Source organism: Myotis brandtii, unplaced genomic scaffold (assembly GCF_000412655.1).
Source record: "Myotis brandtii unplaced genomic scaffold, ASM41265v1 scaffold105, whole genome shotgun sequence".
In the NCBI taxonomy this organism is placed as follows: Eukaryota; Metazoa; Chordata; class Mammalia; order Chiroptera; family Vespertilionidae; genus Myotis; species Myotis brandtii.
In genome coordinates this window covers 2,471,030-2,486,339 of record NW_005353538.1, presented here as the reverse complement: position 1 = coordinate 2,486,339, position 15,310 = coordinate 2,471,030, and the positions used below count along the sequence as shown (strand labels likewise).

Sequence of the window (15,310 nt, the reverse complement as noted above, 5' to 3'; positions counted from 1 at the left end):
GGGGGGGGGGGGGGGGGAGGGAGAGAATTAAGAAGGTGCGAGGCAAAGTAGGAAAAAAAGCATGATGTTTATTTATTCAAAGGCAGGAAGAGAGGATGTGTGCAGGGTGTGGCTGGAGAGGACCCATGTGGAGGAGGCAGGGGCTGGACCGGTGAGGAGAAGTGAACATGTCCTGAAGGCCATGAGTGCTCTTTAACCCCTTTTTATGATCTGCTGCCTTTATTAAAAAAATGTTTATTGTTGAGAGTATTACAGATATTCTCCTTTCCCCCCCATTGCTCCCCTCCAACTAGTTCCTGCCCCACCTTAGACCTTCCCCACCCTATTGTCTGTGTCTCTGGGTAATGCATATATAAGATCTTTGGTTAATCCCCTCCCCCCCCCCCCCGAGATTCATCAGTCTGTTCTGTGTTTCCATGCCTCTGATTATATTTTATTCATCAGTTTATTTTGTTCATTAGATTCCTTATTTGTTTGATTTTTAGATTCAATTGCTAGATATGTATTTATTGCCATTTTATTGTTCATATTTTTTATCTTTTCCCCCCCCCTCTTTTCTTCTTCCTCTTCTTAAAGAATACCCTTCAACATTTCATGTAATACTGGTTTGGTGGTGATGAACTCCTTTAGCTTTTTCTTGACTCTGAAGCTCTTTATCTGATTTTCAATTCTAAATGATAGCTTTGCTGGGTAGAGTAATCTTGGTTGTAGGTCCTTGCTATTCATCACTTTGAATATTTCTTGCCACTCTATTCTGGCCATAAAGTTTCTGTTGAGACGTCAGCTGACAGTCATAGGGTACTCCCTTGTAGGTAACTAACTGCTTTTCTCTTGCTGCTTTTAAGATTCTCTCTTTGTCTTTAACCCTTGGTATTTTAATTATGATGTGTCTTGGTGTGGGCCTCTTTGGGTTCCTCTTGTTTGGGACTCTCTGGGCTTCCTGGACTTGTAAGCCTATTTCTTTTACCAGGTAGGGGAAGTTTTATGTCATTCTTTCTTTTTTCTTTTTCTTCTTTTTTAAAAAATATATTTTTATTAATTTTAGAGAGGAAGGGAGAAGGGGAGAGAGATAGAAACATCAATGATGAGAGAGAATCATTGATTGGCTGCCTCCTGCATGCCCCCTACTGGGGATTGAGCCCACAACCTGGGCATGTGTCCTTGACCAGAATTGAACCCGGGACCCTTCAGTCCACAGGCCAACGCTCTATCCACTGAGCCAAACCAGCTAGAGCTATGTCATTATTTCTTCAAATAGGTTTTCAATATCTTGCTCTCTCTCTTCTCCTTTGGCACCTCCATAATGTGAATGTTGGTACACTTGAAGTTGTCCCAGAGGCTCCTTATATTATCTTCATATTTTTGGATTATTTTTTCTTTTTGCTCTTCTGATTGAGTGTTTTTGCTCCCTCATATTCCAAATTGTTTATTTGATTCTCAGAATCCTCTACTCTACTGTTGAATCCCTGTAAATTATTCTTTATTTCAGTTAATTATGCTTAATTTTTGACTGGTCCTTTTTCATATCTTTGAAATTCTCACTAAGATTCTTGAAAGTCTCACTAAGTCCCTTGAAGCTCTCAAGAAGATCCTTGAGTAACCTTATAAAACCATGGTTTTGAACTCTGTATCCAGTAGTTTTCTTGCTTTCATTTCTTTCATTTGTGACATTTTTCTTTGTCTCCACATTTTGGCTACTTCCCTATGTTTATTCCCATGTATTAGGTAGAGCTGCTATGTCTCCTGGAATTGGTAGGGTGTCTTCGTATAGTAGGTGTCCTGTAGGGCCCAGTGGCTCAGCCTCTCCAGTCACCTGAGCTGGGCACTCTGGGTGCCCTGTGTGGGCTGTGTGCAGTCTTGTAGTTGAGCCTTGATTGCTGTTGGCATCACTAGGAGGAACTCACCTCCAGGCTAATTGGCTGTGAGGACCAGCTGTGACTACAGTGGAAGAGCTACTGTGCAGGAGACCCCCTGTGGAGCAGGACTTGCTTCATTGGGGCTTTGGTGCTCACTGAGTCTGCCCCTTGAGTGTGTCACTTGTGATGTGTAGAATTGTAATCTAGTATGGTCTGAAGCTGTCCACGAGGTGCACTGGCTCTGGGGCCTCCCGGGAGGTGCAAAGTCAGCCACTGCCTGGGGCCACTGGGCAGGAGCTACAGAGAGATCTGCAGATGGCTGCTACTTGTATTGGGCTTGGAGGTGCCCAGGAGAGTCCATGCTGTGAAGCAAGTCAGGCTGGTGCTAGTGTCGGATCTTGGGCCTCTTATTGATAGATTTGGGGCATGCTCTCACCAGCTGCAGCTTGTTTGAGAGATTTAGGAAAGTCTGAAACCTGATCCAGGACAGGCCATTTGTATGGAAAAGCCTCTGCAAACGGCTTGGGTGGGGCAGGGTCTCAAGGAATCCCCAGTGTGGGCCAAGCTGATGGAAACTCAGATATGGCTGCCAGTCAGCTCCGCGACTGGGAAGGTTCCAGCACCAGAACAATGACCCCTGTGAGCACCTCCTTCTGGGAGAAAGCTGCCTCCAGAGTTCTTTCCCTGATGCCAGACAATCTAGTTCTTCCCCAAGTGTCCCAGATTCCTTTCAAGCCGCTACCCCAGCACTGGAGCCCAGAGGGATCGAGTCTGAGTAAGTTCGTGTGCCAGCCCTTTAAGAGGAGCTGCCTGGGACTCCAGCAGCCTCCATGTCACTCAGCCACAATCTCCACTGGTTTTTACAGCCTGAATTAATGGGGACTTGTCTTTCCAGCTCTGGAACCCTGGGCTGGGGGTCTGGTGTGGGGCTGGGACCCATTGCTCCTCACAGGCAGCTTCCGCAGAGATGATGTTACTCCCAATTAAAAACATGCCACATGTGGATGTCGGACCGGCCCGTTCCGTGCCTCCGCCCCTCTTACTAGTCTCAATGTTTCTTCTTCTACACTTGATCTTAGCCAAAAGGCCGAGAAGCGATTGTTTCTTCTTCTTTAATTCTCTAGTTGTAGGACTTCATTTAGCCAGATTTCAGGTGGTTCTGAATCATGGTTGTTCTGTATTTTAGCTGTAATTTTGATGTGGTTGTGGGAGGAGGCCAGTACTGGCATTTACCTATGCTGCCATCTTTGGTCTGCCGCCTTTATTTAATCCTGAGGTGAGCATGGCTGGGGGATCGGCCTGCTTCTGATGAGTGAGGCAGTGTGGCTGCCAGACACCCTCACCTATCCCAAGGACCCCCGCCTCCTCCTTGGAGTCCTTGGAGCCGTCCAAACTGGTTGTGCTGCGAGCTGGCCACTCTTGGGGATGTTGAGATGAGGAGCCTGCCTCGCCCTGAAGATGCTTGTCCTGAAGAAGAGGAGCTTATCCTGCTCCTTCTCTCAGCTCCGTGACTGAGGCCGATTCCGCCCATGTGGCAGGTTAGGGGTGTGGCGAGGACGGGCAGCACTGGCGGGTGCCCTGCCTCCATGCTTTTCTCCCTGGGTGCGTCCCGCCAGGTCCAGTGCCCTTTGCTTCGGGCAGTAAAGGCTCCTAACCCAGGCCCCCTGTGACGTTTCACTTTTCTCCATACTTATCTGAATTCCCTCAGGGCCATCCACCCTTGTTCATATTTAGGTCCCCAAGGTGGTGCTTGGCACATCAGTCTCAGTGAATGAATGTGTGGGTCTTGTCAGAACACATCAGTTAAAATTTATGGAGCAGTCATGGTATGCTAGGCACAGCTGTAAGTTCTTTAGCTCCACGACTGTTGCTCATTTCATCTTCCCAATAACGCTGTGAGGCAGGCCTCCTTCAATCCCTGTATTTTTGTTGTTGTTAATCCTTACCCAAGGATATTTTTCCATTGATTTTTAGAGAGAGTGGAAGGGAGGGGGAGAGAGAGAGAGAGAGAGAGAAACATTTAAGTGAGAGAGACACATTGACTGGTTGCCTCCCACACGCGCCCGCCTGAGGTCGGGAATCAGCCTGCAACTGAGTTATGTGCCCTTGACCGGGATTGAAGCCGGGACTCTTCAGTCTGAGGGCCAATGCTCTATCCACAGAGCCAAACTGGCTAGGGCTGTATCCCTGTATTTTAGAGGAGAAATGGGCAGAGAGAAGGAAACTCACTTGCCTAATGTGGAACTAGGGTTTTCACCTAGGTGGTCTGTGTCCGAGGCTGAGCTCTGAGATGCTCCAATTCCTTGCCTCTCCTAATGGGCCCTGGCATGTCTGGGCGGCTGGTCAGTGGGCTGCTGGACCTGCAGGCAGGCGCCTTGGCTGTGGGTGCAGCAGCCCCCTGACAGGCAGCATCAGTGGATGCTGTGCTGGGGCTGCTCCTTGGGCCTGTGGACTCTAGTTGTCAGGCCCCCTGATTGGGTGACTGGGGCAGGGAGGTCTCGGATGTTGTGCGCACTGGCAGCTCAGGTGTGGGCACAGGTGTTTTCTGGGGGGAGGCGTCCCTGCCTGAGCTCAGGAGAGGTCATTGGCTGCATTTCTGGGGCAGGGAAGGGGCCTTGTGTTTATTTAGACCAGCTCAGCTCCAAAGGTATCCTAGTCTTTGAAGCGAGGTGTGTGTGAGCAGCAGGGTGTGAAGCGAGGTGTGTGTGAGCAGGAGGTGTGAAGCGAGGTGTGTGTGAGCAGGAGGTGTGAAGCGAGGTGTGTGTGAGCAGGAGGTGTGAAGCGAGGTGTGTGTGAGCAGCAGGGTGTGAAGCGAGGTGTGTGTGAGCAGCAGGGTGTGAAGCGAGGTGTGTGTGAGCAGCAGGGTGTGAAGCGAGGTGTGTGTGAGCAGCAGGGTGTGAAGCGAGGTGTGTGTGAGCAGCAGGGTGTGAAGCGAGGTGTGTGTGAGCAGCAGGGTGTGAAGCGAGGTGTGTGTGAGCAGCAGGGTGTGAAGCGAGGTGTGTGTGAGCAGCATGGTGCAGCAGTGGTGGAGTCCGCTGCCCAGGTTGTTTTTCAGGAGGCCCTGGTGGAGGGCCCGGGGCAGGTCGACAGCCCCCAGCTGCTGGACTTTGCTCCCCTGTGGCTCCTGCCAAGGCCGTGCTTCTGATGGAGTGGATGGGGTGCAGCAGGCCCTGGAACAGGGACATTTCTCTCTGATGTGCCCCCCCCCCCCCCCCCCCCCCCCCCACACACACATTCCTCAGAACTGCTGCGGCCCGAGGCTTCCTCCTCAAGCGTCCTCCTTCCGTTCCTCCAGTCGCAGGTCTGAGACCTGTGTTCGAAGGCTTCCCTCCCTCCTTTATCCTTCACAGTAAATGGATGGCACCCTGGCCCATCCTGGCACGTGTGCTCAGAGCCTGAGTGGGTGCTCCCACGAGGACCCGTCCCAGGGCCTGTGCAGGGGCTTGGGTGGTGGCTGCACCTGCTGCTGTGAGGAAGGTGTCCTCCCTGCTGCCTTTTGAAGATGAGAAACAGAAATCCTAGACTCTGGTGCTTTTCTCACGTGATTCTCTGTCACAGTCATTGTGAATAGATGCCGACCATCCGCGATCTTACGATTTGTCTCTCGGGGCTGGAATGAGAGGCGCGGACCTCCAGGCAGCGGTGTCCCTGCTCCTCTGTGGACGGGGTCTGGTGGGGCCTCCCCGAATCACCATGGCATTCGGAGTCAGCGGGTCTGGGAGCCAGGGGTCTGTGCTCCCCAAAGCTTTGGGGGTGCTTGATAGCCACTGGTGTCAGGACTGGAGCAGTGGCCGAGGCGGCGAGGAGACCCGACTTGCCGCAAGCCTCTAAACGCTGTGTACTGACTCCTGCCGTCTTCCTTTCTGACATGGCCCACGCTCCCCAGGAGTCTCCAGGAACAAGCCAGCGCGAGGAGAAGGCCCTCTCTCCTGACTCGGGTGCTGCCCGCCCCCCGACTCCCGGCAGGCTCTCCGGCCGAGGTGCAGACAGCAGCCTGGCCAGTGCAGGCAGCAGAGGGCGACAGGGAGGAGGGGCGAGTGCCCGGCTCCCCGGAAGAGACAAGAGTCACGAGAGTGACCCTGTGACGACGGCCACGAGTCTGGTGGGCCCTGGGGGCGACCAGCCCGCCATGTCCAGTAAGAGAGACGCACCCCAGGACCCGGCTGCAGCGGGGGAGGCTTCCAGGAAGGAGGAGGCCGCAACGGAGCCGAAGGAGGAGGCCCCTGTCCTGGGAGAGAGCGGATCAGACGCCAGTGACGTGAGTCTGTCCCACAGGCGTCCTGGGCAGCTTTGGCTGCTCCCTCGCCCAGGCCTGTCACGGAGGCAGGAGCTCCCTCCGCAGGCCTGCGGTGGGCGGTGGGCATCAGCCAGAGGCCTTCGTTGTGGTAAACAGGCCCACTCAGCGGGCGGTAACCTCCTGAGGAAATTTGGAGCAGACACTGGCCTTTCCATTGGGAGCCTCCTGGGATTGCCACGTTCTTCTGGTCTAATCCTTCCTCTTCCCATTACGGCCTCCCCTGCTACTTTTTCTTTTAAAAAAATATATATATATTTGTTGATTTTTAGAGAGAGAGGAAGGGAGAGGGAGAAAGAGATAGAAACATCAGTGATGAGAGAGAATCATTGATTGGTTGCCTCCTGCACGCCTCCCTACTGGGGATCGAGCCCGCAACCTGGGCACCCCAGTGTGTGCCCTGACCGGAATCGAACCAGCGACCTCTTGGTTCCTGGGTCAACGCTCAACTGCTGAGCCACATTGTCCGGGCTCTCCCGCTGCTTCGTGCCTTCAGTTTGGGATTGGCCTTGCTTGCAGAGAGGAGAACCTCGTGTGGGCAAGGCAGTTGGGGTTCCTGTTCAGCCCTGGGCAGTTAGGTCATAAGACGACTCCTCATTGATTTCTGTGGCTCTTTCTGCACCAATCCAAGACCTGGCCATGACCCGATGGACAGAAGTCAGACCGGGGGAGAGCCATGGGCATTTTTGGTTTTCCAGCCCTTAGTCCTGCTGCTCCTCCAGGTGGATGGTGGGGGAATTCATTTAAGGAGCTCTTAACTGCTTCCTGGGAAGGATACTCTCATGCTGTGTTTGTTTTCAGGATAGCATCAAACTTCCCTAGCTATGCCCACTGCACTCACTGGCTCTCCTTAGCATGCAGACCCTTCTTGTCCATACTCACCTGGGCCGCCAGCTCAGGGGCTGGGGGCTGGAATCTATGTCCAGAGAGAATGGGAGGGTCCATAGGCCTCTCAGTTTTCCAGAAAAGGCGGGCTCTGGTTTGGGCTTAGCCCCATGTTGGCGTCCTGGCCTGACAGCTCCCTGGGTAGTGGTCAAGACCCCCAGCCCACTGTCCTGGTGACTGTCTGTGGGTCTGTGTCCCCAGCGATCCTGACCCCCTGCCCTCTGTCCTGGTGACTGTCTGTGGGTCTGTCTCCCCAGCGATCCTGACCCCCAGCCCGCTGTCCTGGTGACTGCTGTGGGTCTGTTTCCCCAGGCGCTGGAGATCAGTGAACACGTGAAGGAGCTACAGGGCTCAGACTCCGATGCCTCCAACTCCAAGTCCCTCCTTGGCCTGGTGAGTCAGAGGAGGGAGCAGGGGCTGGGAGAAGGCGTGCGCTCGCGGGTCACGGTGCTTAAGTGTCTGCCTCTCATCACAGCTTATACCTGGGGAAGTGTGAGTCAAACTTCCGTCTTGTCTGACTCCAGTTTCTTAGGCCATCACTAAGGATAATACCGCCTACTTCATAGCTTGTCATGAGAAGAAATTGGGTCAAGGGAACCATCAGCACATAAACCTTAAAGAAAGGTCGCTGCTGTTGCCAGGGCTGCCGTGTGAATGCGCTGAGGTCCTGCGAGGTCAGCGCCTCTGGGCTCCGCAGGAACGTCACCTGGATCTAGGCGGCCACAGACTGTGTGTGCGCGTGTGTGTATGTGTGCGTGCGTGCACACGCGCGTGCATGTTTGTGCACGTGCATGTGTGCGTGCACATGTGTGTGCATGTGCGTGCGTGCGTGTGTGATCACTGAGCGATGGCGAAGACCGTCTCGGGCTCTGGCCAGGCGGGTGCTGGGGTTTCATATCTAAAGTCAGGACGTAGTCCTGGAATGCAGCCTCTATGGTTTCCTTGTCCAGCCCTTCCCGCAGCCTGCAGTGTCCCTCGCCCGCCAGGCCTGCGTTTGGGGGGAGGGGGGGAGGGGCGTGCTTCGGATGCATTTGGGCCAAGCATTGCCTCTGGAAGCCGCGCTCCCCCTGTTTGTGGTGTCTGGCTAAGGGGATGGGCTCAGGGATCTGGTGTCTGGCTAAGGTGGTCTAAGGGGATGGGCTCAGGGAAGAGGGTCAGGCTGAGCAGCAGTGATGTGAGGGGCTAAGGAGGCAGATGGCAGCTGCATTAAGTGGAGTAGAACTCAACCTGAAAGGAAAATGTCACCAAAAAGGAACTCATAAGCTAGGAAGGCAAGGCAGAGAGCCCCTGCGGGCAAAGGCCGCGTGGAGAAGGGCCACCTCTCGGGGCTCTTTGGTGGGCTCTGCCGCTGTGTGGAGGTGGTGCCCAGCCGTCCTCTCTTCTCTGAGCGGGTGGCTGGAGGACAGCACGGGCTGCAGGACCAGAACGTGGCTGGGCGTCCGCCATTTGTCAGGGCTGATGACAGCTGTCCCTGGTAGCATGCTGCCAGGTTGCAGCCCCTCACCTTGCCCAGTGGGATCTCGGGTGGACGGGCGGCAGCATGGTTACCTGGCAGCCGGGGCAGCAGGGGGCTGGCTCCTGTGTGGCGCTTGCCGCCTTCCCCAGCGAGAAGCCTGTGAGGAAGCTGCTGGGAGTGCCAGTGGTTCGGAGGCACCTGCACGCGAGCGGTGGGAGGAGCCCATGCGCCGTTTCCGAGCTGCCACAGGTCTCCGGGCGCTTCGGTGGGCACAGGAGGGAGAGACAGCGGGAAGTGACAAGCTTTGCGGCAGGTGTCATGCCAAGAGTTTGGGCTTTGGAGTCTGTCCCAGGCACATCTGCCCGCAGCCCCTTGTCTGTCAGCGGCGCGACCTTGGGGAAGTGACAGATGCGGTCAGGCCTCTTCCTCAGCTGGGAGATGCGAATAGGAGAACTGCTCTAGCAGGGCTCTTTTTCTTCATACTTTTCTATGAGAAATTTCAACCATACAGAGCGATTAAGAGGATTTACAGTGACTGCACACACACCTGCAGTCCACAGCGAGCCTGTTAGCACACTTGCTTGGTCACCTCTTTCCGTCTGCTCATGTGTTGCTTTGAAGATTACAGTAATTAGATGCCAGAATATTTGGTGCAGCGCCTGGCGTGTGGCGGATCCTCCTGGGAGGCTGGGGAGGGGCCTGGTGGGTGCGGGGTAAGGGCCAGCGTTGACCTTCCCACCCACCGTCTCCAGGACTTCGGTTTTCGCAGCCGGATCTCAGAGCACCTGCTGGATGTGGACGTGCTTGCCCCGGTCCCGGATGGAGCCCGCTGGCCGGTGAGTCTCTGGGGGTGGCCAGGGTCTCCCTTTTTGGGGTAGCCCAGAGCGGAGCCCTGCCCATCCCAGGATGCATTTACGGAGTTTCCTCCCTCTGGAGTCCTTGGGGCCTGGCCCCAACTCTGCCTGGGACGGAGCTTCTGACCACTCCGTTGCTGATGCTGTGCGAATCAAGGCACCCCCCACCCCCAACCGCCGCATTTACCTGCTTACCCATCGTTTACTCCTGTGCTGATGCTGTGCTGAGAAATGAGAGCAGGAGCTCTTTACTGAGCCGGGTGAGGGAAGACAGGTTGTGAGTTGAACACGGACGGAAGGAAGGTGGGGCGGGAGGAGGACTGCACCCCGCTGTTCTCTGCGGCTGACGCGAGGAGGAGTGGCAGCCCTGGCAGGGAGCCCTGCTGCTGCGGGCACCAGAAGATACTCTGGCAGCCTATTTAAAAAAATATATATTTTTTTTGTTGATTTCAAAGAGGAAGGGAGAAGGAGAGAGAGATAGAACATCAATGATGAGAGAGAATCATTGATTGGCTGCCTCCTGCACGCCCTCCACTGGGGACCGAGCCCGCAAACCGGGAATTGAACCTGGGACCCTTCAGTCCACCGGCCAACACTCTATCCACTGAGCCAAACTGGCTAGGGCAGCCTTTTTATTTTTAATGTAATTTGGGAAGCTGGCTTTTAGCTCAGGCCCAGATGGCAGAGTGGGCCACAGCTGCTGGGGTTCAGGCTGCCAGTGGAGAGGTGTGTGTTGGGGGGACACTGCGGACCCAGGGCCAGGAACCCCTGGGGAAGAGGGAGTGAGCTGTCTCCTGCCCAGGGCTCCTGTGCTGTCAGAGGCCAGAGGAGTGGCTGCTCCTTTGCCTGCCAGTCTGTCTGCCTGTCTGCCTTAGGCGGGGGCGGGGCGGGAGGCGTGTGCGCAGGGGAGCTCACTGGCGGCCCTCTTCGGGGCCGGCTCTGGTTTAGATACTTACTAATCTGGTTGAGTCCTCCCCGTGGCTGGCACGGGTGGAGGCGAGGCTGACCGCCACTGCACTCGCGTGGCCCCGCCCCTGGAGGACATCCTCAGACTCATCAAGAATAGTCCCGCTCTTCACATGTGCCGAGGCCCAGGCTTTACCACGAGATCTGTTGGGTTTTTGATCGATGTGCATCCTTGCCTGGGAAGCGGCCTCATGGCCCGCTGATGGGAGCCATGTGGACGAGCGAAGGAGCCCTGTCGGGCTCCCTTTCTGTCTGTCTGTCTGGGCGCAGCCTTCCTCTCAGGTGGAGCTGTCGGCTGCCCCCTGCAGCCGTGGCGTCTCAGCGTCCTTGGTGGCACTGGCCCTGGAGGTCCGGGCCGCTGAGGACGTGGGGTGTTTGTTCACAGATCTCTTCAATGACAGTGAGCGCTTCTAGCTGCAGGGGCAGGCTTTCCTTCCTCTTGTGTGTCTTCCTGCAGCCCTGGCTTCTGGTTCTGGCGCAGTGGCTGTGGTGTCTGGCTCGCCCTCCCCAGCCAGCCCGGCCAGCCCTGGGAGCAGCTGGGAGCCGGGACTTAGGCAGAGCCTCAGGGGCCTTGACTGGACAGTAGACAGGCCGCCTCTGCTGCATCCCGCGGGGTCCTCACCCACCGAAGAGCCACTCTTACTGCTTCCTCCGAGCATGGCTGTCAGTGGGAGGGTTGAGGGATCCACATCAGACCCTCCAATATGCACTTTCCACCACTGCTGCCCGCAGGCCCAGAGGCTGGGAGGAGAAGACCAGAACAACAGCCAGTCCAGCCACGATGAGCTGCAGAGTAAACGGTCCCAAGGCTCCGAGAGGTACGGCTGGGGGAGGCCGCCGCAGGGAACTCGGGGATGTGTGCTGGGCAGAACTCCTGGCTGGTCCGCGTGGCTCAGGTGCTCCTGCCTGAAGGCGCATGGGAACCGACAGGATGGCCTGGTAAAGTGTGTGTGTGTGTGTGTGTGTGTGTGTGTGTGTGAGAGAGAGAGAGAGAGAGAGAGAATGAGTGAGTGTATATGCTTGTGTGAGTGTGTGAGTGTGGGTGAGAGAGCAGACCTGTGATTCCACACCAACACAGGAGAGTGAAGAGCTGCTGGCGCCTGGTTGACTCCGCACATGGCACCACTGTGGGCCGGGGCTCCGACTTGTCACTGTGGGATTGAACTGTGTGTCTGGTTGTGGCCGGCGCTGGAGTAGCCGCGGGAGCCCTGGGGGTCATGCGGGAGGGTCAGTTCTGCAGCTCAGAGCTGGACCAGGGCCCTGCACAGCAGAACAGGCATGGCTATGTGTGTGTGTGTGTGGGGGGGGCTTCCAGCTTCCCAGGCTTGAGCCCTGATAAGGCAAAGGCTGTCATCTGGAAGGGGGAGGGCAGTTATTCTACCTTTTGGACCTTGAAAAACCATCAGAATTCTTCCTTGAAGCTGCAGCTTCAGCATTTCCGATAGTCTGACCACTTGAATCTGGCTTCCCCTTTCCTTCACATTTCCTGCTGGGTCCTTCCATCCCTCCTGGCCCAGCGATGCGGCCTCTGCGCCCCAAGGGTGCGTGCTGCTCTGCTCCGGGGCCAGCACATGCAGCGCAGGGCCCTGGGTCCAGTCCAGGACGGGAGCCCTCAGCAGGGTGTCTCCCTTCCTGCTCTTCCACTGCTCTGCCCTCCGCCCTCACCACTCCGTGAACCTGGGGCCCCGGCGGGGGTCCAGCTGGAAGGAGGAGTGGACGCAGGTCCCCATTGCACCCCCGTCTCCTCCTGACTCCCCTCTCTGTCTGGTCTGACCAGGGTATCCCCTTCACTTCTGTACAGGGAGCGGCTTGGGAGTCCCCGGCACAGCCAGGCCACGGTGAAAGGGCCTCTGCAGGCCCCTGCTGGGCCGCCTGAGCGGCGGGGGACACAGGAGCCCCCGGAGCACTCTGCACGTAGCCCCCTCCCGCCCGAGTCCCTGCACAGGTAAGAGTGAGCATGTGCCTCCCGGGAGGGCGCGGCTGACCTGGGTGGAGTTGTGTGTGGGGGCTGGGGGCCTGGAGAGCTCGGGGAGCGAGTGGCCCTCCTGGAGCTGGAGGGTGAGGAGATTGGCCTCTTCTGAGTAGTCAGTCTGCAGCTGAAATTGGGGTGCCTCGTCTGATTAGGGGAGCTTAGGAACTCCTGAATGAGGCAGGTCTCTTCTGGCCCAGCTGCCTCCCCAGCAGGGCTGGGCAGAGACTGCTGTTACCTGTTCCGGGCTGTGCTGGGCCTGCCCAGGGGCCCTTTCTCCTAGTCTCCGCCCACCAGCCCCTTCCAGCCAGTGGCCATCCCACCTCTGGTGGGGCAGCACCCCTGTGGGGCCCCGTAGTGTGCCAGGCGAAGGAGGCGCCCTACCCAGGCTTCCCTGCGGCCAGCCGAGGTCCAGACCCTGGTGCTGGTGCTGTCTGCAAGGGGAGACGCTGGCCTCAGGGCTCACCCGGCGCAGTGAGTCCCTGGGGGAAGTCGAGCAGCATCCATGCTCGGTTGCCAGCATCTATGGGGCACCTGCTGCAGGCAGAACTTCTTGGGTCCAGTAAGCATTCTGCCTCCCACGTGGGAGGGCGCATCTGCTCTTCATTGCAAACACCTCGGGAAGAGGCAGGGAGGGCAGGGAGAGTTAAGACCTGAGGAAGGGAACCGGTTGGGGCTGCCTCCCTGTCCCCATCACAGCTCTCTGACCCCGAATGGGGTGCCACTGGAGCCTCCTGCCTTTAACACATTTGCTTCTTTATTGCTATCAAGGGATGAAACCCCAAGTCCACCTGCCTCCTGCAAGAGTGGCGAGGCGCCGTGCTCCCAGGCCGAGGAGCCCGAGGAGCCCAAGGAGCCCGAGGAGAAGGTGGTGGCCAGCCCCACCCTGCCCATCTCTCCGGAGGGGTAAGGGCCAGTTCTCGTGGGTTGGGCCTATCCTCCATCGTGTGTGAGTAGCTTTAGATCCCATCCACTCTTTTTTTTAAAATTCTTACTCGAGGATGAACCCGCAACCGAGGTATGTGCCCTTGACCAGGAATGGAACCTGGGACCCTTTGGTCCACGGGCTGACACTCTAACTACTGAGCCAGACCAGCCAGGGCTGTTTCCACGCACTCTTGGGTGGTGGGGAAAGATGCTCTAATCCCCCCAGAGGTGGTGTGGGGCGGGGCAGGGGGGGGGTGGAGGGAGTGTACCCTTGGTTCTGTGAGCAACCTTGAGACCCCAAGGAGCCATCACCGTCCCCAGGGCTCCCCTTGTCAGGACCTGGGGAGCAAGGGTGCAAGTGAGGGGGTACCTCCTGAGTCATTAGCAGAAACCTGGTAAGTCATGTTCTCCCCTTTACCAAGCACTATTTTCTCTTTTTATTTTTTTAAATTTATTTTTTAATTATTCTTTACTAGAGGCCCGGTGCATGAAAATTCATGCACTGGAGTGGGGGATCCCTCAGTCCGGCCTGCCCCCTCTCATAGTCCGGGAGCGAGGGTCCCTCAGCCCGGCCTGCCCCCTCTCACATTCCAGGAGCCCTCAGGGGTGGGAGGCGACCCCGCCATCAGGGGAAGGTGATGCCCCATCACATCTCTGCTGCTGCCACTGCTGGCAGTGCAAGCCTCAGCCGGCCCTGGTTACGTGAGCCTCAGGCCAGCCTTGGGCAGCTGGGGGGGCTGAGGGGACTGGGGGACTCCGGAGGCAGGCGGGCAGAGCAGCCGGACCTGCCTCGGGGTGGGCCCAGCCTTGCCATATGCCTGCCACCCTGGTGGGGCTGAGGGGACTGGGCACCGCCATCTTGTGGCTGTGGGCGCTGCCATCTTTGAGTGTGTGGCAGTCAATTAGCATATTCCCTCCTTATTGGCTGTGGGTGCCACCATCTTTGAGGGCATGACAGTCAATTAGCATATTCCCTCCTATTGGCTGTGGGTGCCGCCATCTTTGAGTGTGTGGCAGTCAATTAGCATATTCCCTCCTTATTGGCTGTGGGGTGTGACAGTCAATTAGCATATTCACTCCTTATTGGTTGTGGGCTCCGCCGTCTTTGAGGGCATGGTAGTTAATTTGCATATTCCCTCCTTATTGGCTGTGGGTGCCGCCATCTTTGAGGGCATGGTAGTCAATTTGCATATATCCTCATTGGCTGTGGGCACTGCCATCTTTGAGGGTGTGACAGTCAATTAGCATATTCCCTCCTTATTGGCTGTGGGCACCACCATCTCTGCAACCTGCTGCTCAGTCGTTTGGTCATCCCTCACTAACCCCCCCTGCTGGCCTGGTCGCTCCATGCAGCCTGTTCAGTCATCTGTTCGGTTGTGATGGTCACTTAGGCTTTTATATAGATAGATTGTTGAAAGTATTCCATATGTCCCCCTTCATCCCCCATTGGCCCCCTCCATCCCCCCACCCCCATTATTTTCTCTTTCCTCTGTAATTGGAGAAAAATGCCCGCTCTGAGAAAAAGCAGACAGAAGCTTTTGGAGCTATTTATATACATGGAAGTACACAAGTCTGAGTTGTACAAGTCAACGAATGTTTACACAAGTACACACCACGGACCCACCCCGGATCCCACGGGAGCATCCCATCCCCCGAGAGCCTTTCCTCATGCCCCTGCCCCCCCCGGCCACCCCATCCTGGCTTCTGCCCGCAGACCCGGTATTCCAGGTCCCACCTGCATGTAGTGGATTGGATGGTACACAGAGGGCTCTTTGTGTCTGGGTTTGAAGCTCACCACAACCAGACATCATTTAGCGTTTCTCTGCCCAGTTCACCTTCCCTTCTCGCACCCCTTTTACAGGTGGGGAAACTGAGGTGAAGGGAGGTGAAGGGCTTGCCCAAGGGCACATGGCTAGTTGCTTGCAGAATTAGGACTAGATTCTAGTCCCTGGGACGTCTGGCTTCGTGGGGCCTCTGCTGTTCTCGACAGGGATAGGCAGGGCCAGGCAGGGCCGGGGCCACCCAGGTGTGCCTGTCTGTGGCCTGAGTGGTTCGGAAGCATCCACGCCCTCGGGGCCCGGGGCTGCCTGCTGAGCTGGGACT

At 56.6% G+C, this 15,310-nt stretch overlaps 1 protein-coding gene across 1 annotated transcript in view; it reads left to right on the top strand.

Moving 5' to 3' along the window:
• Positions 1–15,310, top strand: part of CEP164 (centrosomal protein 164kDa) — a 76,511-nt gene that overhangs the window by 40,700 nt on the left and 20,501 nt on the right. The window contains exons 10-15 of the mRNA XM_014539275.1: positions 5,743–6,114; positions 7,348–7,428; positions 9,244–9,327; positions 11,044–11,129; positions 12,089–12,256; positions 13,052–13,186. Coding sequence (XP_014394761.1) covers positions 5,743–6,114; positions 7,348–7,428; positions 9,244–9,327; positions 11,044–11,129; positions 12,089–12,256; positions 13,052–13,186 — 926 coding nt within the window. The remainder of the gene's footprint in view (positions 1–5,742; positions 6,115–7,347; positions 7,429–9,243; positions 9,328–11,043; positions 11,130–12,088; positions 12,257–13,051; positions 13,187–15,310) is intronic.